General features: G+C 39.1%; 1 protein-coding gene across 1 annotated transcript in view; it reads left to right on the forward strand.

The window, feature by feature from the left end:
* The window catches only part of dock10 (dedicator of cytokinesis 10), a 316,489-nt gene extending 292,524 nt beyond the window's left edge, over positions 1-23,965 (forward strand). Inside the window, exons 50-56 of the mRNA XM_070883587.1 lie at positions 1,341-1,487; positions 1,798-2,008; positions 3,976-4,166; positions 8,912-9,012; positions 11,827-11,965; positions 17,446-17,521; positions 23,391-23,965. Of these exons, the coding sequence (XP_070739688.1) occupies positions 1,341-1,487; positions 1,798-2,008; positions 3,976-4,166; positions 8,912-9,012; positions 11,827-11,965; positions 17,446-17,521; positions 23,391-23,461 (936 nt within the window). The 3' untranslated portion in view covers positions 23,462-23,965. The remainder of the gene's footprint in view (positions 1-1,340; positions 1,488-1,797; positions 2,009-3,975; positions 4,167-8,911; positions 9,013-11,826; positions 11,966-17,445; positions 17,522-23,390) is intronic.
* Positions 23,966-24,228: the final 263 nt, after the last annotated feature.

Below are 24,228 nucleotides of genomic sequence, written 5' to 3' on the forward strand. Positions count from 1 at the left end.
TTCTCTGAACAGCCTACTTCAATCCCTCTGCCAGGCTACTTCTCTCTCTGCTGTAAAAGGTCTCCTCAAAACCTGTCTCTGACTTAACTCTAGTCTTCTCTTGTGCTCTCCTATGTTACAGGTAAAATAGAAATGTGAGTTATTCTTGCTGATATAAACTTGGGTTTAATGACTGAATCATCACAGCGTATCTGGATATTGTTGAATTAGTTCTGGGTATTCTGGCCAAATAATAAAAACTAATCTATTAACATTTTAACAATGTTATTACTGATTGAATGCAACTGAAAGCTTGAACTCACATCATACAAAAAGGTTGCAAATTCAGAAAATGTTTCAAATGTCAAAAAGTATATTTGATCATTTTTTTCTTGTTTTTCTTCCTATCCTTTTTATGCCAATGTTTTCCTTTTAGTTCCATTCCTACTTCTTGCCTTCTGGCACTTCGCCCAATGGATTCTTATTCATAAGCCGAGACATTGTGGGTGGGGGGGCGGGTGGAGGGGGAGGTTAACAGGGAGTGGTTTCAGGCAGAGCGAGTGTTAATCCCTGGCCCCAACAGCATCAATTCGTAGCCCAGGATATTTTAACTCCCAGGTCTCATTTGCATCCCACTGTCTGCTGATTAGAGGCAGCTGACCAGTGGCCGGCTGGATAAAATTGTGCTGCCTAGAGGTTGGAATGTGAGTGATGGGAAGTTGATTTCTACAGGGTTTTGCGGTTGGGAGAGATAATGGATCTGGGGTCAACAGAGACATAATTTCCTTTTGGGACCAGCAGAAACCATCCTAATCCTTCTGGCCCACCAAAGGAATGTTTGCCTTCTTCAGCCTTGTCAGTCATCAGAGCAGCTTTCACTGAGCGAGGTGACTGCGTTGGTATCCCACTAAGACTATGGTTAAAAGGCCATCGGGCTCCTAATGACATGGCAGGATCCTGATTGGTCTACATATATAAGGTAGGCACCTCATACACCTCTAGAAGTAACGGTGTTAAAAATCTCTGCAGAGTGGGAATGGAGCGGATAGTTTACCCATTCTGTTTTGACTGACCCCTCAGCTGGGGTCAGTGAGAGTGAAAATCCACCAATGTTTACATTCAGCAGAGTTCATTGGATACAGACCGCAGGAGCAGGAATCATGGCTAATATTTTTCCACGCTCCTAACCCAGAAATGCTGAAATTGTAATACCTCTACTGCAGTCTTACTGAAAGCAGTAAAAGCCAGGGATTAAAGCTTGGGCTTTCTGCTTTGTATAAAGCTGTTACTCACTACCTTAAACAGTTAAATTATCATAGGAATCCAATGTTTTGATATCAGTGTTTGTTTTTATTGGTCAGGCATTTTTTGAAGAAGATGACAGCAAAGAGTATATTTATAAAGAACCCAAGCTAACTGGACTCTCAGAAATTTCCCAGAGGTTGTTGAAACTATACTCGGATAAATACGGAGCAGAGAATGTAAAAATGATCCAAGATTCGAACAAGGTAAAGGCTGCAGATGCAACCCAGGCAGTTTTTGGATGAATTAGTTAAAAAAATATATAAAACCAGAGTATAATAACATTAAGCAATTACAATGTTTTATTTATATGTGTATATATATATATATAATATCTGCTATATCTTATCAATGAGCAACTTAAAATTATGAAATTTTGAAATGCAAATAATTTTTCATTCAAGTATCACTAATTCTGAAACACTTTTTGCATAAGTAGAAAAAATAGCAGCAATTAATAATCTTTATTTGAAAATTTGTGTCATGCATCTCAGATGTGGTGTTCTTTTCAATCAGGTCAATCCCAAAGACTTGGATCCAAAGTTTGCCTATATTCAGGTTACCTATGTCACACCGTATTTTGATGAAAAAGAACTTATTGAAAGGAGAACGGATTTTGAAAGACATCACAATATTAAACGATTTGTGTTTGAAACCCCTTTTACTCTGTCTGGAAAAAAACACGGGGGCGTAGAAGAACAATGCAAGAGAAGGACAATCTTAACAAGTGTGTAATAATTTTAAATGAAGAGAACAAGCTCCTAATGTTTATCAGCTTTGATCATTAACAGGGTGCTCAATGTAAAGTAAATAATTTAAAACAAATAATCTATCGTAGAATTTTCATATATTGACCAATCCAAATCGTGAAGTAATCATTAATCAAAAATTAATCAAAATTAAAAGGATTATACTTTGATCTGTGTGGATCTGTTCTGTTGTTAAAGGGAAGGGAGAATTTCTGCAGAGTTCTCCCATTCTCTGCTCTAACTTCGGCTGATCAACAGAAACCCCTTTTAACTGTTTATATGGCATTTCTCTGGGGATTCCATCAAAGTTACAACAGTAGATCAGGCAATCCCCATAGAAGTTTCAGGTGATTCAGGAATTAATTGCACAGACAATGACCGTAACCTAATAAGATGTGAATTAGAATAATTTGATTAGTTCCATTCCCTAGCCACCGACTCCATCCCTCTCCCAGACAACTGTCTGAGGATGAATCAGACTGTTCGCAAACTTGGTCACCTATTTGAGCCCGAGATGAGCTTCCGACCACATATCCGCTCCATTACTAAGAGCGTCTATTCCCACCTCTGGAACAGCTCCTGCTTCAGCTCATCTGCTGCTGAAACCTTCATCCATGCCTTTGTTACCTCTAGCCTTGACTATTCCAACCCACTCCTGGCCAGCCTCCCACGTTCTACACTCCGTAAACTGGAGGTCATCCAAAGCTCTGCTACCCACATCCTAACTCTCACTAAGTCACTCCAGCCATCACCCTTGTACTCGCTGACTTGCATTGGCTCCCGGTTAAACAATGCCTCGATTTTAAAATTCTCATCCTTTTCTTCAAATGCCTCCATGGCCCTCGCCCCTCCCTATCTCTGTAATCTCCTTCAACTCCGCAACCCTGCAAGATATCTGTGCTCCTGTAATTCTGACCTCTTGAGCATCTCCGATTTTAATCATTCCACCATTGGTTGCTGTGCCTTCAGCTGCGAATACCTTAAGCTCTGAAATTCCTTTCCTAAACCTCTCCACCTCTCTTTCCTCCTTTAAGATGCTCTTTAAAACCTAACTCTTTGACCAAATGTTTTGGCCATCTGCCCTAATATCTTCTTATGTGACTCAGTGTCCAATTTTTTTGATAACACTCCTGTGAAGTGCCTTGGGATGTTTTTCTACGTTAAAGGTGCTATATAAATGTAAGTTGTTGTTGAAATAATTTTATTTCAAAAGTCAGTTGATAATCAGGTTCCAAGGATGCTTTCATATTCTATGCGAATGATAGTATGTTAGAGAAAAAAAAATATCACCCATGTAAAGCTAAGCTGCATGGAGAGCTGGGACAATATTTTATCAGAATATAATGCAAAAATACAAAAGGGTTTGGTCTCATTGCGTTCATTTTTAGGGGGGAAATTTGCTTTGATTGGACTAATTTTTGGTTGCAATTTCTCACACCCTATCTCACACTAAAGAGCAACTTCCAAGTGTCCAAGGCGTTCACTTGAAACACTTGCTTCGCATCTCCTGGCCTTATAATTAACATCGTCTTTGAGCTATCAACTTTTTTCGGTGCTGTGACACCTTTTTTTTGAAGCTACTTTTGCTGCTTTTCCAGGTTGACAACGATGATGTCCTAACACAGTCACTTTCAGCAGAGTTTACTAAATAATAATTAGGAGTAGGAACTGTGGCCAGGTTTTCACCTTCCCTAGCATGGCGACACCAAGGTCAGTTGTAATGCCCCACTGCTGCCACAATAATAATGTTGGCTGACTCAACATAAGCCAAGGGTTGAACTTGGGATCATCATGGTCTATATGGCTCAGTGCCATAGCAAATGATGCATTTATTCAATAACTGTATGATGATACTGTATTACCTTTCTGTAATATGTGCAAATAAGTGGAAATACAGCTATATTATTGTTTTCATTTCAAAAGTATTCTTGGTTTGTTGATGCAGCTAGCCAAACATTTCCATACGTTAAGAAGAGAATTCAAGTTGTGAACCAGCAGAGCACAGAGCTGAATCCCATTGAGGTGGCAATTGATGAAATGTCGAGGAAGGTTTCAGAACTAAATCACCTATGCTGTATGAATGACGTGGACATGATTCGCCTGCAACTCAAATTACAGGGAAGCGTAAGTGCCAAGGTAAGGATATTTTTGTTGAAAGAAATATATTCTTATTATTTAGCTGTTAAACCTGACCTTGTGATATTTCATAGATTTCTCAATAAATTCTCTGTATTTATGCACAGTGATGAATCTTGTCCTATTTTACTGGAAGACAAAGTTTACATTTCCAGTTAATTTTGGATAGATCTTGACCAACACATTCCTTTGCTTTATAACAAAGAAATACATATATTTCCATAATACGGAATGTTTAGTTACCACTTCTTGACTAGGGGAGAAGTACATTATTTGTGAGAATAAGGAAAATACTTGTATTTTTATAGTGCCTGTTATGTTATCAGTATACCCCATGGCACTATGGGGATTGCTGGAAAGACTGCATTTATTGCCCATCACTAGTTATCCCAACAAGGTGGTAGGCCTTCTCACTGAATCGCTGCAATTCCTATGGTGATGGTATCTCACAGTGGTGTTAGGTAGGGAATTCCAGGATATTGACCCAGTGATGATATGGGGGGAAAATTGTGGTCGGAGGCTTCCTTCGTACAAACGCCTCCGACCCGAAAAAAATCTATGAAAGTACCTGGTGGTCCCGGAGGAACATAAGATTCCGGTTGGAGGCCTAGATTCACTGCACAGAACAAGGGAAGATGTCTTTCAGGTACGTCCGTATATGTTGGCGTCACATGGGCACCAATCACTATGCAGTATTCTCATTGATAGTAATGGGAACTCGTACAAACGGAATTCCCATTACTATCAATGAGAAAACCCCTAAAACACCGAAACACAGCATAATAAATAAATAAAACACCTCACATATTTAAAATTAATTTAAATTAAATGTAATTAAATGTTTTAGAAAAAATATATTTTTTGAATTTTTTAATGTATTTTCATAGGGTTAAAAATAAACTTACCTTAATGGACAGGGTTTTTAATATAAAAATGAGTGTTTAAATTAAATTTTTATATGTTTTAAAAGTCTTACACTGGTAAAAGTAAGCTATGTGCCTGCTTTTACCAGGCATAAAACTTTGAAGGACATTCACTGGCATGAGTTGGGCAAATAGCCCAATCTCTCCTGCTCTGATGTCCTTCTCCCGGGGATACGGAGGATCTGTCTAGAGAAATCTTGACAGATCAGAAAAGTCGGTTTTCGGTGCATGCACAGAGCCCCGAAAACCGGCTTTTGCGAGGCCTCGCCGGGTCTGTGTGCACCTCGTACAGACCTGGCAAGACCTGAATTTTCAGCCCTACATGTCCAAATCAAGATGATGTATGACTTGGAGGGGAGCTTGAAGGTGCTGGTGTTCCAAAGGCATTGCTTCTCTTGTACGACTCCGTGATAAAGATAGCAGGGGAGGGCAATGCTATTAATGTCTCATCCAAAAGATGGCACCTCAGACAGTACACCATTCCTTCAGTACTGCAGGGAAGTGTCAGCCTAGATTATGTGCTCATGTCTCTGGATGGGGATTGAACTCATGACCCTTTGAATAAGAGCAAGAGTGCTAGCATTGAGCTGAGGCTAACATCCAAGTACTAAACTATCCGTAGTTACAATTGTACTTCCCTTTCAGTCCTTCCACCTTGTAGCCATGCACATGAAATCATGCTTCTGCAGCAGCAAGACAGCTGAAATAAATAAATACGTCCTCAATATATGGAATCAGGCATCTTAGGCAGGGGATCATGCAGGAAGTAAATAAATACCTGTGGCCTCAATATCAAGTAGATCTTCTGTGGCAGAGGGGCCAGCTGGGAATTAATTAAGTAAATAAGCATGTCCTGAAGAAATGCATATATGCTTCAGAGAGAACGAATCATCCACAAATTAATGAATTAAGTAAATGGGGACATAATAGATTATCTCTGACTTGGGGGAGAGTGGGATAGCCATAAATGAATCAGTGAATTAAATGAATGTAACATGAAGTAAATGGAATCTGGCTTCTAACAAGTCAAGCTACAACTTGATATCCTATATTATGTATCTAATGTAATATTATCATGCAATTTACTCTCCTCTATCACATTTGTTCATACAACTGATTAGGAAACTAAAACCCTAGTGACTCAGATCAATATCATTCCTTCATACACCAAATAATCTGAAAAATCTGAGGTGAATCTTACTGTGTCCAAGATAACCTTCAGAATGGTCTTGCAGTACTGGTAGGAGTGTACATGACATTACCAGAATGCAGTGACACATGATAAACATGCATGTATAATAATCTTTTTGCTTAAACAAAACATTGTAAGATGCAAGCAAGCTTGTTGCTTCGGATCTGAGGACAAAATTTAAGGACACAAGTTTCAAATTTATAAACATCAAGTGAAGCTGTGTTGAGACGAGAAGAAATGTTAGATATGTGGAACAGAATTCTGCAAAAGCAGTGACTGTGATATCAACTAACTCATTCAAAAAATAATTGAATAAATATTTGGTTAAATATGGGATTTAGGATATTTCTACAGATGTGTGAACAGAAAAAGATTAGTGAAGACAAACATAGGTCCCTTGCAGTCAGATTCAGGTGAATTTATAATGGGGAACAAAGAAATGGCAGACCAGTTGAACAAATACTTCGGTTCTGTCTTCACGAAGAAAGACACAAAAAACCTTCCGGAAATACTAGAGGACCGAAGGTCTAGTGAGAAGGAGGAACTGAAGGAAATACTTATTAGGTGGGAAATTGCGTTAGGGAAATTGATGGGATTGAAGGCCGATAAATCCCCGGGGCCTGATAATCTGCATCCCAGAGTAGTTAAGGAAGTGGCCCTAGAAATAGTGGATGCATTGGTGATCATTTTCCAACAGTCTATCGACTCTGGATCAATTTCTATGGACTGGAGAGTAGCTAATGTAACACCACTTTTTAAGAAAGGAGGGAGAGAGAAAATTGTTAATTATAGACTGGTTAGCCTGACATCAGTAGTGGGGAAAATGTTGGAATCAATTATTAAAGATGAAATAGCAGCGCATTTGGAAAGCAGTAACAGGATCGGTACAAGTCAGCATGGATTTATGAAAGGGAAATCATGCTTGACAAATCTTCTGCAATGTTTTGAGGATGTAACTAGTAGAGTGGACAAGGGAGAACCAGTGGATGTGGTGTATTTGGACTTTCAAAAGGCTTTTGACAAGGTCCCACACAAGAGATTCGTGTGCAAAATTAAAGCACATGGTATTGGGGGTAATGTACTGACGTGGATAGAGAACTGGTTGGCAGACAGGAAGCAGAGAGTCGGGATAAACGGGTCTTTTTCAAAATGGCAGGCAGTGACTAGTGGAGTGCCGCAGGGCTCAGTGCTGGGACCCCAGCTCTTTACAATATACATTAATGATTTAGATGAAGGAATTGAGTGTAATATCTCCAAGTTTGCAGATGACACTAAGCTGGGTGGTGGTGTGAGCTGTGAGGAGGACACTAAGAGGCTGCAGGGTGACTTGGACAGGTTAGCTGAGTGGGCAAATGCATGGTAGATGCAGTATAATGTGGATAAATATGAGGTTATCCACTTTGGGGGCAAAAACGCGAAGGTAGAATATTATCTGAATGGCAGCAGATTAGGAAAAGGGGAGGTGCAACGAGACCTGGGTGTCATGGTACATCAGTCATTGAAAGTTGACATGCAGGTACAGCAGGCGGTGAAGAAGGCAAATAGTCTGTTGGCCTTCATAGCTAGGGGATTTGAGTATAGGAGCAGGGAGGTCTTACTGCAGTTGTATAGGGCCTTGGTGAGGCCTCACCGGAATATTGTGTTCCGTTTTGGTCTCCTAACCTGAGGAAGGACGTTCTTGCTATTGAGGGAGTGCAGCGAAGGTTCACCAGACTAATTCCTGGGATGGCTGGACTGACATAAGAGGCGAGATTGGATCGACTGGGCTTGTATTCTCTGGAGTTTAGACGGATGAGAGGGGATCTCATAGAAACATGTAAAATTATGACGGGACTGGACAGGTTAGATGCAGGAAGAATGTTCCCGATGTTGGGGAAGTCCAGAACCAGAGGACACAGTCTAAGGATAAGGTGTAAGCCATTTAGGACTTAGATGAGGAGAAACTTCTTCATTCAGAGAGTTGTTAACCTGTGGAATTCCCTACCGCAGAGAGTTGTTGATGCCAGTTCATTGGATATATTCAAGAGGGAGTTAGATATGGCCCTTATGGCTAAAGGGATCAAGGGGTATGGCGAGAAAGCAGGAAAGGTGTACTGAGGTGAATGATCAGCCATGATCTTATTGAATGGTGGTGCAGGCTCGAAGGGCCGAATGGCCTACTCCTGCACCTATTTTCTATGTTTCTATTTACAGATTAAGTGTAGACAAAGATGATCAAATAATCATTGAATTGCAATGTTCCTGTACTGTTGGGATCATATAAATGATATTTGTGCAAAGCAGCTTGCTTTGAATGAAGGATGTCTCAATATGGACATAAATTATTGAGTTTTGTTTGATTGTCTTTGGGGTCAGGGAGAAATTTTGAAGAGCTATATTGCCTTAGGTGATTAAATAAGTGGGTTAGAACCTAGGTATGGGGAGATTGTACATTGTTTCTGGAAGGAGTGAGTTTGATAGTCCATGCAGTATTTTTGTGTTCTCTGCTTTCTCGTGTTAATCTAATGCAAACAATGATTCCAGGGGTTACACTGTATTCATAACACCACACGTGTAATTCCTTTTTGTTTTTGTGCCAGTTTTACTGATTTGCAGTGCTGCTCATTTATTTATATCTTTGTTCTGCACAGGTAAATGCAGGGCCCATGGCTTATGCTTGGGCTTTTCTAGAGGAAAAGAATGCAAAAAAATATCCAGACAACCAAGTAAAACTTCTCAAAGAAATTTTCAGGTAAGCATTGTGGGAAGTTTAACGTTAAACTGTTAAAGATTAATTTTCCTGATTCAGAACATGAATCCACAGATTCTTTGTATCTACTCTTCTTTAAGATGTAGGTAATATGAAAACTATGTGGTTGGAAAGTCTAGTCTATATAATTAAAAGTTTTATGTCCGACAGGCTTCTATTATTTCATGCCTTTCAAAAGCATCTTGCTTCAGAAGAGTTGCACTTGAGGGTGTCGAACCTCAAAGCATCGTGTGTCCATTGGACAAGAATTTGTAATTGCTGAATGAAGCAATATTCTGTTAAATTGCTGACCAAAATCCAGAAAATATGAACAATTCAAAAAGTTGCAAATGAATAATCAGAAACAAGCTGAGCAATCAACCCCCTCAATTTTATTCCAAGTTGCCATTCATAACCGAGAAAGTATTACAAAATTGCCCAATCAAATTCTTCAAGTAGTTTCTTCACACTACCATTTACAACTACCTTCGTCTTCATTGTATTTATCAGTCAGTGCATTAGTCTGGAAATAATCTTTGCAAAAATAAAGAATACAATAAAAATGCCCAAATTCTGGATGGATCACTGAAATTGATTGCTCAGTGTTAGAAGTAGCTGCAAGAAATTTCCATCAGACACGCCTACCCTTTTGTCAAGAACCTGGACCTGAAGTTAGAAATTTCACCTTGATCAGAGTGCTGCTGATTTACAGCTTTCGTGGAGACATTCTATACTGTAATTTTAACTTCTATCGTCAGATGAAAAATGGGTGATAGTGAACCATGAGCTTGTTTTACACGTCGCCCGATTTTCTTTTTCCATCATCCATTTTTTGCCTGGTGATGAAAGTTACAACGACCCTCTCTGTGTGCTTGATGTGTCAGGCAAGTTGTAATTTTCACTCTTCACCTGTGAAACTATTATATGCAGTGTGCACCACAGCAAACCATATCACAACAATCAGGTAGAAAAAGAGGAGGGAATTCTATGTGTGTGCGCGATGCATCATATGAGTTTCATTTTTCACCCTTGTGCTGCAGAACAGCAATATCCAGACTATTACCACAAGCCAGAACATGTACAAACAAATTTTAATGAAGCGCTTGAAAGTGGAGAGAGAAGTAGAGATGTTGCAACATAAGAACATAGGAAATAAGAGCAGGAGTAGGCCATACTTTGTAATTCTCTACCCCAGAGGCCTGTGGATGCTCAGTCATTGAATATATTCAAGACAGAGATCGATGGATTTTTTGAACACTATAGGAATAATGGAATATGGGAGAGGATGGGAAAGTGGAGTTTTCCATCACGTCATTCAACACCACATTCCCATCCTATCCCATATCCCTTGATTCTCTTGGTGTCGAAAAATCTATGAATCTTAGTTTTGAATATATTTAACAAATGGGAGTGAGGGTTTAAGGGAGAGAGTTCGAGAGTAGACAGTTACCTTCTCCCCCCATTGATGATGATGTGAAAAGGATACTCAGTTGCCAGAGTCAGAGGATCAGAGGGCGCTGGAGCAGATCCATCTTGGGTCATGTGGCAAAAATCCAAATATTTTATAATGTAAGCAAGTGGGAATAATTGGTTTAGGAGAGGAAAGGAAACAAACAAAATGACTTGCATCTTTTGCAAGTTTTGTACAGTGTAGGTAAATAGTATACAACTTATACCTTTCAGTATCAACAAGACAATATAGAAAAGGTAGATCCAGAATGTTAGATCAAACTAAACTGTGTAAAATAGGACAAGAGGAGACAGTCAAACTAGGCAACTTGCCCAACAGGAAATGTCAATTTTGGGTGCTTGCCTCTTTGTCAATGGCCCTCATGTTGGTCAGGAGTGTGGGGAGGGGATGGGGTCAATTGTGACTCCCATAGAATCCGGGGAGCACTTTTGCTTCTCTTGGCTCCAAGGGAGAGTGTTTCTTAAAAAAAAAATTTCTTGACCTTCATGTTTGAAGGAGAAACTGGAGAAACCAAATGGAGCCAAAATGAGAAACTTCATCCATGGGTTTCCATGGTTGCCGCTTAAATCTATTGAGGTGTAATGTTCTTGTCATTCTTTCTCACCTTAATTTTTCTCTAGGAATCCTAACGTGACCATTTAGGGCTTACACAGCCTCATCCTCGAGTTACAGAACAGACTTTCTCTTGTCGATATAGATCTGGAGGATTGTGCCATGATCTTGTGCTACGTCCTTAATTTTCATATTCAAAGAGATTAATGCCTGCTTTAGGCATCTGCCCGGAATGCCTAAAAAATGGGTGCCACAAATTTGGCACAGGTACCAATGCCTGTGTAGGTTGGACACAGGCAATCCTTCTACGAAATTGGTATGCTTTGTGCAGTTTTAAAAGTGGGCGCAATGTATTCAGATTCCTATCCCACAAACTGTAGCAGCTGTCAGCAGTGGAAATGGCATTCTTCATGTACAACATCTGTTAGCTCTGCTAGTTTTGCCACTACTACACTTTACAAGTTGTTCTTATTGTGCAATCTGCTTTTATGTCATCTCTGTGACAAATATGAAAACTGAGGCTATCAGGTTAGTTAAGTCAACAGTGCTACTTCATACCTTTATTAAAACTGCTGTTAAGTATTTTATCTGTTTCTAAAGTAATAGAGGATCCTACTAACTTCCCTGAGAATCTATAGTCCCATGGCCTAATTGCATTCAATCACCCGGATGCCAAATAATGCAGGAATTTAGATATTTGTTTGCAATGCTGTGAAAAACATTAATGATGTGCTAGAAATTATGAAATGATCAGTAATTAGCTCAGTAATTTGTTTGTGATCCTATCTGTGCAGACAATTTGCAGCTGCATGTGGACATGCTCTCGAAGTTAATGAACGGCTTATTAAAGAAGATCAATTAGAATACCAGGAGGAGATGAAGTCTCATTATAGAGATCTGCTCAGCGAGTTGTCTACAGTCATGAATGAGCAGGTTAGCATTACTTTCATATCTGCCGCCATTTTGTAAGTTGCACAGTTCATCTTTCAGTTCATTAGCCCAGACTTGGGATTTGCAAGCTAGCCATTCAGAGGAGGATGCAGAAGAAACAACCATTTTGGTTCGGGGTCCTCATTATAGAGTGAGTGCAAAACGTGCTTCCCAAAAGGTAGCTCCGAGCTCTGGAGGCAGGAAATCAGGCAGTGCAGCTGAATGTGAAGGGCAGCAGCACCTTAAAGGGGAGGGATAGAAATATCAGCAGTGATTAAAAAAAAAGAAGCACTTCAGAGCAGTAGGTAATGTTTCTGCAACAACAACATTAAAGTTGGAAGCCTTTGAGGCTCAAAACTGACAACCGACTGCCATAAAAATGTGCCTCAAACCTACATCCAGCTTCCCCTGATTGCAGCTGAGGATACCACTTATTTATGCTGACAATGACTTGGTTTGTGGGCAGGAGCAGGAAATGATAGTAGTCAGGCAGGAGAGCATAGGGCAGGAGAGCATTACTAAGTCATTTGACCCTGATTTGCATTTAATAATGAAGCTTCCCCCTGTTTTCAGTGGGTATTCTGGTTACCTGGATCGAGGTCTCCCAGAAACTCAGCAATGGCAAAAACTTGTCACTAAGTGGCTGCTTCCATTGCACACACTTTTTTCTGGTCCCTCTCCCGCCCCATTTTTAAGTGCAGACAGGGTGGTCTGGACATGAAATGTCCCCTCGCTCTAGATTTTTTACCCATCAACTTCAAATCTAGCTTACAATATAAGGATATTCATTTGTTCAAATGGAAAGGCTACATATGCAAATTAATCCTATCCACATTCCTGTTTTTTTCTAAGAATTAGTTATTTTTTAATGATTTATTCAGTCTGATAGCAGATCCACTGAAGAAGGCAAGTACTATGTTTAGCAATCACCAATTACTTCTGTCAATTTCAACGTAACCTTTTAAAATACTCGGTTAAATTTCAGAAAAGTCTATGGTATCTAAACTGTATCTTTTTTTTTGTTCCAACGAGTATTTAAAGCTTGCAATCTATTTTCATTTCAAAGCTGTGCTTGGTTTATTTAGCTATAATATTTGCATAAACAGACAGATGCAGACCACGAAACTGTAACAAATAGGTTTTAGCTACTTAGCTCCAACAATATTTAATCACAACTCTGCATTGATGATAATTCTAAGAGTTATGTTTGTTTATATGGCCAGCAGATATTTAGCAATAACTTTAGAATTAATAGCCAAATTAATTCTTTATTTAGACAAACAGTTTAACTTCTATCATGTTTCTTCTTTCACATATGACAATCCTGGTCACTTTTTACGGACAAAAGATGTTGGAAACACTTAGCGAGTCAGGCACAGCATCTGTGGAGAAAAATTCTGATGACAGGTTATGCCTGAACTGTTATCTTGTCGCCTCTCTCCACAGATGCTGTGCCTGACTTGCTGTGTGCTTCCAACATTTTATGTTTTTATGTCAGATTTCCAAAATCTGCAGTACTTTGTTATCTGGTTGCTTTTAGTCTTGATGTTTACATCAATGTAACTTTTGGCCATAACTATAGAAACATAGAAAATAGGTGCAAGAGTATGCCATTCGGCCCTTCGAGCCTGCACCACCATTCAGTAAGATCATGGCTGATCATTCCTTCAGTACCCCGTTCCTGCTTTCTCTCCATACCCCTTGATCCCTTTAGCCCCAAGGGCCATATCTAACTCCCTCTTGAATATATCCAATGAACTGGCATCAACAACTCTCTGCGGTAGTGAATTCCATAGGTTAACAACTCTCTGAGTGAAGAAGTTCCTCCTCATCTCAGTCCTAAATGGCTTACCCCTTATCCTAAGACTATGTCCCCTGGTTCTGGACTTCCCCAACATCGGGAACATTCTTCCTGCATGTAACCTGTCCAGTCCTGTCAGAATTTTATGTTTCTATGAGATCCCCTCTCATCCTTCTAAACTCCAGTGAATACAGGCCCAGTCGATCCAGTCTCCTCATATGTCAGTCATGCCATCCCAGGAATCAGTCTGGTGAACCTCCGCTGCACTCCCTCAATAGCAAGAACGTCCTTCCTCAGATTAGGAGACCAAAACGGAACACAATATTCCAGGTGGGGCCTCACCAAGGCCCTGTACAACTGCAGTAAGACTTCCCTGCTCCTATACTCAAATCCCCTTGCTAGGAAGGCAAACATACCATTTGCCGCCTTCACCGCCTGCTGAACCTGCAAGCCAACCTTCAATGACTGATGAATCATGACACCCAGGTCTCGCTGTACCTCCCCTTTTACTAATCTGCCGCCATTCAGATAATATTCTGCCTTCGTATTTTTGCCCCCAAAGTGGATAACCTCACATTTATCCACATTATACTGCAACTGCCATGTATTTGCCCACTCGCCTTACCTGTCCAAATCACCCTGCAACCTCTTACACCACCACCCAGTTTAGTGTCATCTGCAAACTTGGAGATATTACACTCAATTCCTTCATCTAAATCATTAATATATATTATAAAGAGCTGGGGTCCCAGCACTGAGCCCTGCGGCACTCCACTAGTCACTGCCTGCCATTCTGAAAAGGATCTGTTAATCCCGACTCTCTGCTTCCTGTCTGCCAACCAATTCTTTATACACGTCAGTACATTACCCCCAATACCATGTGCTTTGATTTTGCACGCCAATCTCTTGTGTGGGACCTTGTCAAAAGCTTTTTGAAAGTCCAAATACACCACATCCACTGGTTCTCCCTTGTCCACCCTACTAGTTACATCCTCACAAAATTCCAGAAGATTTGTCAAGCATGATTCCCTAAGGTGCATGGCCATGTGGCCACACACTGATCACGAGGTCCTGCACAGGCCGATCACCAGCTGCTAGTACTGGAAGAGATACCGTACATGTGCGGCCGCACAGCACATTTAAAGGCCCGCGCAGGACAAAAAACATTGGCCATATTATACATGATAAATTATCCAAATTAGTTAGCTGGTGTAATGGGTCATAATTTGCTGTAGCAGTGCATCTAACAGCGTTTGCCTTTAATTAGACTTGCCTTTGCACATTTAGGATTTTAAAATTTTTGCGTGGCAAGTTGCTAAAAGTGCAAACTGATAACGTCACAGTGAGGGAAACAGGGCAAGCAATTGTGTATCTCCTTAACTAATCAGATCGAAAGATTGTGAAATTAACAGCGCAAGGACTGAGAAGGAAGTGTAAGTTAGAGTGGCTGAATTCAATGTCAAATTAGGTACAAAAAGAGAAATTAAGAGAGGGCAAAAATATTGGATTACGAGAAAGAAAAAAAGCAACCAAAAAGAAAATCAAAATGTTAACATTGGGAAAATCTCCAACAGCAAATAAAACATAAAGAATTGAATCTCCATATTTGTAATAGTTAAGTTTCAATGTCGGAAAGGTTGATTAACAGTAATTAACATTTATCACGTTGTTAATAGGGGACTTAGATTGAAATGGACAAGACTTATTTCGTGAAGCTAACGGCAGAGTGGCGCATCTCAGACAGCAATTTTTGATTTCCATATTTAACCGCGCATCTGAAGTTGCTGTGGCATTTGTGCATATATAATGGCGAGGCTGTTATATTAACAGCAAATTATGGGCCAATTATGATTGAGTACAGAGTTTCTGCATCTACTTTTTAGTACCTGAAACTCCTTTGTGTGATTAGATAGTGAATCACCTGAGAAATCAAACTCTTTGAAACTGGATGAATATGAAATATTATCGTGAGGATTTTCTGATCTGCCTGGAATTCTGGCTCCAATATTCATTTGATCACAAGGGCACAATGGTGTATAGAGAAGTATAGCACAGTTTTACATTATTTAAATTTTTCCTCCATCACTTTTAGGTGTTATATAATCCATAAAATTCATGGCATAGGTGCAGACTAAAAAAAAATGATTGGTGCTGATGTTTATGTTCTTGTAATCCTTCGATTAGCAAAATCAAGTTCATAAATTATAGCTGACAGGAGTGTGTGCAAACAAATAAAACTTCCAGCATCATGTCCTTTTCCACCTTTGAATATAAGAATATAAAATGTAGGATTTGGAGTGGGCCATACAGCCCCTTAAGCCCATTCCACCATTCAACAAGATCATGGCTGATCTTTGACCTCACCTCCACTTTCCTGCCTGATCTCCCAATACTGTGATTCCTTTCGAGTCCAAAAATCTTTACTAACTGACATCCCCTGATTGTGTATGTTTCCTGTTGCAGTGTGTTTAACTTCATATTTTTCTACATTAAAATGTATCTACCAGGAGACTAGGTGGTGAAGTGGATTAGGACACTGTTTATAACCTCTCTGCCTTTTGGGTTTGTATCCAGCCCCGATTAAAGAGACACTCCTGTGTGCAATAACTTTGGGTAACTTCTACCTAGTTCTGAGTGGGTATAGACTTCTCGCACAAATTGCTTCTATCTGGCATTCAATTATATTCTCACTTTGTCACAAAGATAGGCAGTTTCAGAAATGGAAGTACCACTCTGTGGCCGCAAGGGTTCTCTTCTGAGGCCAAGGTATGTTGCTGGGGCAGAGCGAAAATAAACCATGCAGCAGCTGACTGTGCCAATGCTGGCATCAGAGGCCTTAAATGGGCAGGTAATCCATTGCCTGAGATCGACATCTGTCATCTTAATGAGTACAAAAAAATTACCAAAAAAACTCCATCAGTCATTCCGTAGCCTATCTGGTGAATCAGACCACATCTCTGTAGCAATCTTAATTTGCCAAGGCAATTCCATATAATAGAAAATTTGACTGGAAATGAAAAATAGTTTGGAGTTGAAATATTTGGGGCACTTTCCATGAAAATAATTATTTTGCTTTTCATCCCCCTGTTGCCTTGTTGAACTATACACAGCTTGTATGATATTTAAAAAGATGTAAGAATGGGGCGAATGCACTCATGCCATTTGCTTCATTTGTAAAAGTCTTTGCTGTACACTTGTGATTTTTCTTCCAGTCACTTGCATTGAAACAGTACAAGAAAGGTATGATGGTCACAGCATATCTTTACGATTGATAGATTTGAATTCTAACGGAGGCCACCACTTCAGTTTACATTCTTAACTTGGGAGCTGAAACGCATGTATGCTGCTGACAGGAATCTCACTTCAGCAAGAGGGGTAGAGAAAAATAGGATTAGGATTGTATTTTTTTTCATCACTCATATCAGGGATTGCAGATGAAGGGAGTGCTGAAATGAAGTAGAGCTCCATGTTTTTTTTCCTAGTCTGTTGGAGCATCTGTATTTCTTGAATTTATTTGATATTCGATAATGCGGACTTTGTAAGTAACAGCATCACATTTTTTTTAAATAATTTGAAGGTGAACCATGAAAATTATTTGATCAATTGTATTATCATAATATTTGAGCATCTGAATCCTCAATAGAATGTACTCACTCAATGTATTTTTATTTTTCTCTGGCAGCTGAATTATGCTTTCACTTCTTCCAACTTCTACTTTTCTCAGTCTATTACCTCCTTCACTACTGTTACCAAAAATGGTATGTCTGGATCTCTTTCTATGGTGAACTTTCACTCTAAACTGGCTTTGTTGCATGGTTTTGTATTTCAACTTCTATTTTCATTTTTATTTGTCTGTTTATTCATTTTTTATAAAATGGCTACCCATAGGCATCAGCCACATTGCACAAACATGGTGGATCTTATAATATTTGCAAAATGTTTGTTTGTTTTCCAGCAACTATTCAGTTTAAGTTGTAGAACTCGCAAGTGATGCAGCTTGCAAAGCATTTGGATGACATTTTTATTTTATTCGTTCACGGGATGTGGGCATTGCTGGCAAGGCCATAATTTATTGCCCTTCCCTACTTGCCCTTGAGAAGGTGGTGGTGAGCCATCTTCTTGAAAGGCCTCAGTCTGTGTCGTCAAGGTTTGGTACAACTGAGTGGCTTGCTAGGCCATTTCAGAGGGTGGGTCGCGAGTCACATGTAGGCCAAACCAGGTAAGGGCGGCAGATTTCCTTCCAGAAAGGACATTAGTGAACCAGATGGGTTTTTATGAAATCCGGTAGTTTCATAGTCACTTTAACATGATATTATATATTTAAAAAGGCTGCTGTCAACAAAGTAACATGATGGATACCATGAGAAAAGTTTTGAATGCTCATGTTTGTGTTAAATAAGACATCTTAATTAATTTTAATAAAAATTTGTAATTCATTTCTATAAATTTGCATGGTGCAATTAATTGTGAGTAGAACATTTACATGACCAAGACCATGTTAAAATGGTTGGTGTCTTACACACACACACATAGTTTCCTTTTTGTTAAGTGCATGACCTCTATCAGCAAAATACTGAGAACTAATTGTGTAGGAAATAATGGGCTTAGACCTGTGTCCAGCCGCAATAACATCATAATGTACTGCATCATTTTGTTATATATTGATATTCATGTCACAAAATCTCTAGTTTGCAATTATAGTATCAGTAGCTTGTGTGGACAGTGTTACACCTTTTCTTAAAAGGTACCATTATTTTAGTGATCTGAATTTTAAGACACCAAGGGGGAGAAATTTGACTGCTTTGCGCCTCCCATTAGCACCTGCGGGGGGGGCTAACAGAACGCTAAGGGGTTACCGGCCGGGCGTGGCAAATTAATCGATGCCCGCAAACTTCCCTGGCGGTTTTGCGTCGACACTAACACTTGGTCTCTTGCGCTCCATAGATCATGATGTCATCAGGGGTGCCCCAGATGTGATATTCGCTCCTGTCCCCTGCTGCATTGCCGGGCATCAACAACGGAAGCAACAGAAGGCATTGTCACCTCAGCTGGCCATTTGGGGAGTGATAATTAAAGGCAATGGTAGTCAGGCAGGGCAAACTTTATTCTTCACACCAGTCTGGTGCCAGCTGAATGTTTTTGATGCTCATTGCTGCATGATGCCTGAGCCCTCCACTCTCTTAGAGTGCTTGGACCTATAATGGAAGTCATGCAGGTCCCGTGGCCCCACAGATGTAAAAAGAAGAATGTTGCAAATCATCATCTGTCTTTCCCTTTAAGCGAGGGAAGGAGCCTCTGATGCCAGTAGCACAGCATTGAACATTCTTCAGCGCTCTGCTGCTACTGCCCCTCACAAACATTAGTGCCCTAACAGAAGTGGTCGCATTTGTTTTAGCGCTTCACTTCCCTCTTGGTGCGCTAAAGCTGAAGTTCCTGGGATGAAAAAATGGATATCGCCTGGCAATACTTTTCTCATTTTTCAAAAGTTATCATCCCAACTGGGGTGCAATGGAATTTCTAGCCACTAGTTTTATAATTGTAAAGAATTTTGCAGGAAATATTTCTGGCTAAACGACAATAGCTGAAGTTCCCATAGAGTTTTAAGAATTAAAATAGCGAATAAATGATCTAGTGAAGTCTACTGATAAAGATATTGGCCCAGATTTTATGGGACCAATGATGGCGTACACATAGCTTACACCTTCATAAGTTCTCGGAATGGCCCCGCAAGTTCCGGGTTTCCACATGTGCTGCACGTGCGCAAAAACCCGGAACTTGCGATCTGTCAAGTTTCTCCTTGACAGATCATCCCCATGTGCCCCCAAAACACTTTCGCTGGCGCAGAGTCAAATGCCCACGAAACCCTTGTGCCTGGTAAAAGCAGGTGTAGGGCCTGTTTTTACCAGTGTAAGGGTTAAAATAAATGTTAAATTACATTTTTTTAAATGATTAAAACATACAAAAACATTTAAAAATAGTGCATGTAAAATTTAGGCTGAATTAAAATGTTTTGATTACATTTCAAAAATTTAAAGTTTTATTTTAAATGCTTAATCAAAGGGACTTTTAATTAATTTTGAATATGGGAATATTTATTTTTATCAGAACTATGTTAATTATTTAATCATTTGTGGATTTCTCATGAATGCCCATAATTCTATTTATGAACGGAATTCCCATAAGCTTATGAGGAATTCCCCTTTCAAATAGGATGACCTGGCCCACATGATCCCAGGGATGCTTTCAAACCACCTGCATCCCTGGGATCCATGGGCCTTTACGCAGGCTTACGCCTGGAGGCCCAGGACCCGAAACCTCTGAAGCTCTGGAGACACCAGGCACTTTTGGATTTTTCTTTGGGTCGGAGGTGTATTCGGGAGGTATGCTTTCAATCTCAAATTTTGGCCCATTATTTCACTAATGGACAGAAAGCCATAAAAAATTATTATTATGTCAGGTAGGAGCATAGAGGATTACAGACTTTTATGGGAATAACACCATGATACTTTGTGCCAAATTCAACAAATTTATTTTTGATATGTTGTTACATATGAACAATAGTAATTAGAATTGTTAAAAATCATATTATGTTTTATATCATATTGTCACTAGCTGTTGAAATGGCACTATAATCTAACTTTTTTGTACCTCTCTTCTAATTCTGCTTTTTATGATTGTGCATTTTTTATGTCCAGCAGCAAAACATGTGATTCATTAATCTGGTAAATTTACAGCTTTTTAACTTGGCTTTGCATGAGTGAAAACTAACGTTCTTGTAGCAGAATGCCATCTTGCTTCATTTTCACATTAATTGCCTGTGATAATTATTACTTTTAACCATAATAACCTAAGAAGCAATTAGAAAATAAATCATTTGTACCAAGTCTGTGGTCAAAAGAAAAGTTTAAAAAATATCAGTGCAAAAATGTTGTGCATCAACATTATTTTAGCATCACCGACAACCCCACTTGTATGTGTTTAACTCAGCAACTCCACACAATCCTTTACCAGCTTCTAACCCAATTCCATACTTCTTCCAGCCTCAACACTACCACACAGCATTGCCCTGCCAACAGTTATAGCTAGTGACAAGCAAGCAATAGAAAAACTGGATGAAAAAGCCACACAGGATAGCCATCAGTCAACAACAGAAAATATACATGTGTATCAGCCAATAACAGTCTGATTCCCTTACTAAATGGACACAATAACCTCAGTAGATTAAACGTCCACTATGAGCCCTAACCCTATCTGCACAGTAACATTACAGAAGAGACTTGTGCTTCACATAATTAAGAACCCACTCTGAATTCTCTAAATTAATTTCATGAAAGACATACAGAAATGTTTAAAACATTTGTTCCAGAAATGCAGCACATATTTCTACGTGAGATGTAGAAAACATTTAACTAATCTGCATAACTCATTTGCAACTTCACAGTTATGAGATGATTCATTGATGAAGTATTTGCTGAACCTTTCTTCGTAGCATGTTGTATCCTTTATTTAATACTCTGGTGCATCATTACTATCACAACATGAAAACTATGTAGTTAGATTTAAGAATCCATTTGCCTACATATTTCTTTAATATCTTTAAGATTCAACATTACAAGGATTTTTTTCTGGTGATGTTATGTGGCCAGAAAGGTGCATAGTTCAGTAAGTTCACTGCTATATGCTACCCTGAACCTAGACAGAGTTGGTAGAAAATGTATAATGAGATTATATAACATTCACCTAATTTGCTTTATTGAATATTATAACATTCCACGAATCCAGAATATATTAAAATGCATTTGTATTTGTGAATTTGTTTTATGTGTGGTAATTATAACTGGAATACTTATTTTTTAATTTTCAATTTGAAGATTTGAAAATTATTTTGATGTTCTAGCGCTCTCCTAATTTTCTGGAGTCCTGGAATGTCCTGACATCATAGTACTTCTAGTAGTTATTCAAATTTTTATGTTAAACTATGTGAATCATTTTGTTTAACTAAACAAACCTTTCAAGGTTTCCCCTTGGTGCATTAGGTTACAAACACTAACATTAAGCTGAATTTGCAACAATTTGATAATTTTTTTACCTAACCTCATTACTGTTACATGCATTGGAAATCAGTAAAGCTAGTAGCTGGAATTTGGTTGAAGCATATACTGTCTGAAGTGAGGAGAGAAGTTCACTCTATGCATCCACAATGATCATTTACTATTTCTAAAGGATACAAAGAAGGATAACATTTTGCAAGGCTCCCCTTCTGCCCCAGAACCTCAATAGAGGTGAGCATGGAAGGGTAAAATCAGGTTTGCAGGCCCATGTGCTATGGCTAAATCCTTAACTATTTTGTGGTGAAGACTTTTGGAGCTATGGGAGGGGAAGCACGATGAACCCTGCCATGATTTGTTAGACAATTGAAAATTATGTACATACTTAGTTTGCTAGATTTCACATTTTTGGCTACATCCCATTCCCAGCGCTGAGCTCGCCCTTAAAAGTTGTAATTGCGAGAAGGCACCATTTCTCCTTGCTTTTGCCAGTATTTTCATAAATTATTTTTGGTTGTTGATGCAATTTAAATTGCACCATAAAATTAGGTGAGGATGGGAGCTCCTTTGGACTTCTAATAGTGCTGTATGATTGTCTCCAGTTATCTTGGATAACCCTTGCCACTGGACCAAGACCTAGCTCTGTCAAGCCCCTGTGGTGGCTGTTGTGCAACGGCCACCACACGTTAAAAAAATCCTGCACAGGCATCTTCCACCCTTGAGGATGTAGTTCGGGTTCTTCATTGAAACACCTGTGAATTCATCCTTTTTTGGCGTGGAAGCAAGTCATCCTCGTTTCGAGGGACTGCCTATGATGATGGTGATTTTGGTGAGAGAGAAAATGTCATGAGGCGGCATTAAATGTAGGTGAAATGACACCTGAGGCATTTTCTTTGCATCTGTGACTATTGCAGAACCAGAGTTTGTTGATCAAGCTACACATCCCTTCATGTGTCACCAGAGAGCCGTCCTTCCTGCTCCACTTCATAAAAGGGGCTGTTACATAAGCTATGCCATCTGCTGCAAGTTCATCAGCAGACAACTTGTACCACAGGAATGGCTTGTCACATAGGCTTGCATTGAACTTTTATGGTACTGGATCCTTCAAGCGATTGCTGGTGATGCATGCCGATTTCATCATTTAATTACATTTGCAGAATAAAATTATAGTGGGTAGCAGTCCATTTAATGAGCACACATTTCATTTCAACATTTTTGCGTGTTCACAACCACCTCTGGTTGTTTGGTAAAAATATTGTGTGGCATTATTAATGGGATATGGTAACCATCTTGTGTTCCACTCGTTGAATAACTCATTTCCACTCAGCATCAGTTAGAACACTTCTAACTTCAGGTCTTGTGTACAAGGTGTTGCTTCTCACATTTATCCCATGTGCATCATGTAACTCTGAATTTGCTGTACGAGTTGCATTTCCTTAAATAAGACACGTTTTCTGGACAGCAGCACTACATTTCCTCCCCCTCCCTGCAACTGTTTACATATGATGTATGATTTTAAGAAGTGTGCCTCTTATTTAAAAAAAGCTTATTTTATTATTTTTTGGGGGGGGAAAAACAGGTTGTGTACGGGGAGGACATGACAAAGCAGCAAGGAATGGAACGGCAGCACGTATTCAGAGCAATCAGTAAAGCCACCACCCCCAACAACCTGCCAGGAGCAACAGCCACATCAAACTTGGAATAATATCACTTTCTCTTTAATAAACTACCATAAATTATAGTTGTCAGATCTCTGATACAGGAAATGTTACAAGCTGAAAATTAAATGTATTCTGTAAAAAAAAGAATTGTTTTATTATACTGAACAATTACAATTACAAACCAGTGTTACAAACTCCAGCTTGTAATCCATCTTTGCAATGTACCTGCAGTATCTGCACTATTTACTGAGTTTTTATTGTTCTGTGACCTTTATTACACCAAGTTGTGTAATGGATACAATATGAATGTACAGTGCTTGCAGTAAACTATATCGTACCTAACATTTTGTTTGCTAGTACTGTTTTAAATGGCAATATTGATATTTTATAACCTTTAAAGATCTTGAAATGCTTTTAGTTGCTACCTTAACTGTAAATATTGACATTAATATGTAAAATAGATATTTTACAATGACTTTAAGTGGACATACTGATGAGATGAATTTAACAGCAAAATAACAATATGTTTTTTAAAAATAAAATATGTAAAATATTTGTGTACATACATTGGGAAATTTTAAAAACTTATTTTTACAAATGTTTGCTGAAAACATCATGCATACTGTCAAAATAAAATAACAGAACCATAAAGCACAACAGTCGGATCTCATTTGACAGTAATGGGACACCGTAATCTGTAGACTCCCTTCTGAGTGTACATATAAAGGAGTAACAGATAATGGGGGTGATTTCAAA

This window comes from Pristiophorus japonicus, chromosome 6 (genome assembly GCF_044704955.1).
Source record: "Pristiophorus japonicus isolate sPriJap1 chromosome 6, sPriJap1.hap1, whole genome shotgun sequence".
In the NCBI taxonomy this organism is placed as follows: domain Eukaryota; kingdom Metazoa; phylum Chordata; class Chondrichthyes; family Pristiophoridae; genus Pristiophorus; species Pristiophorus japonicus.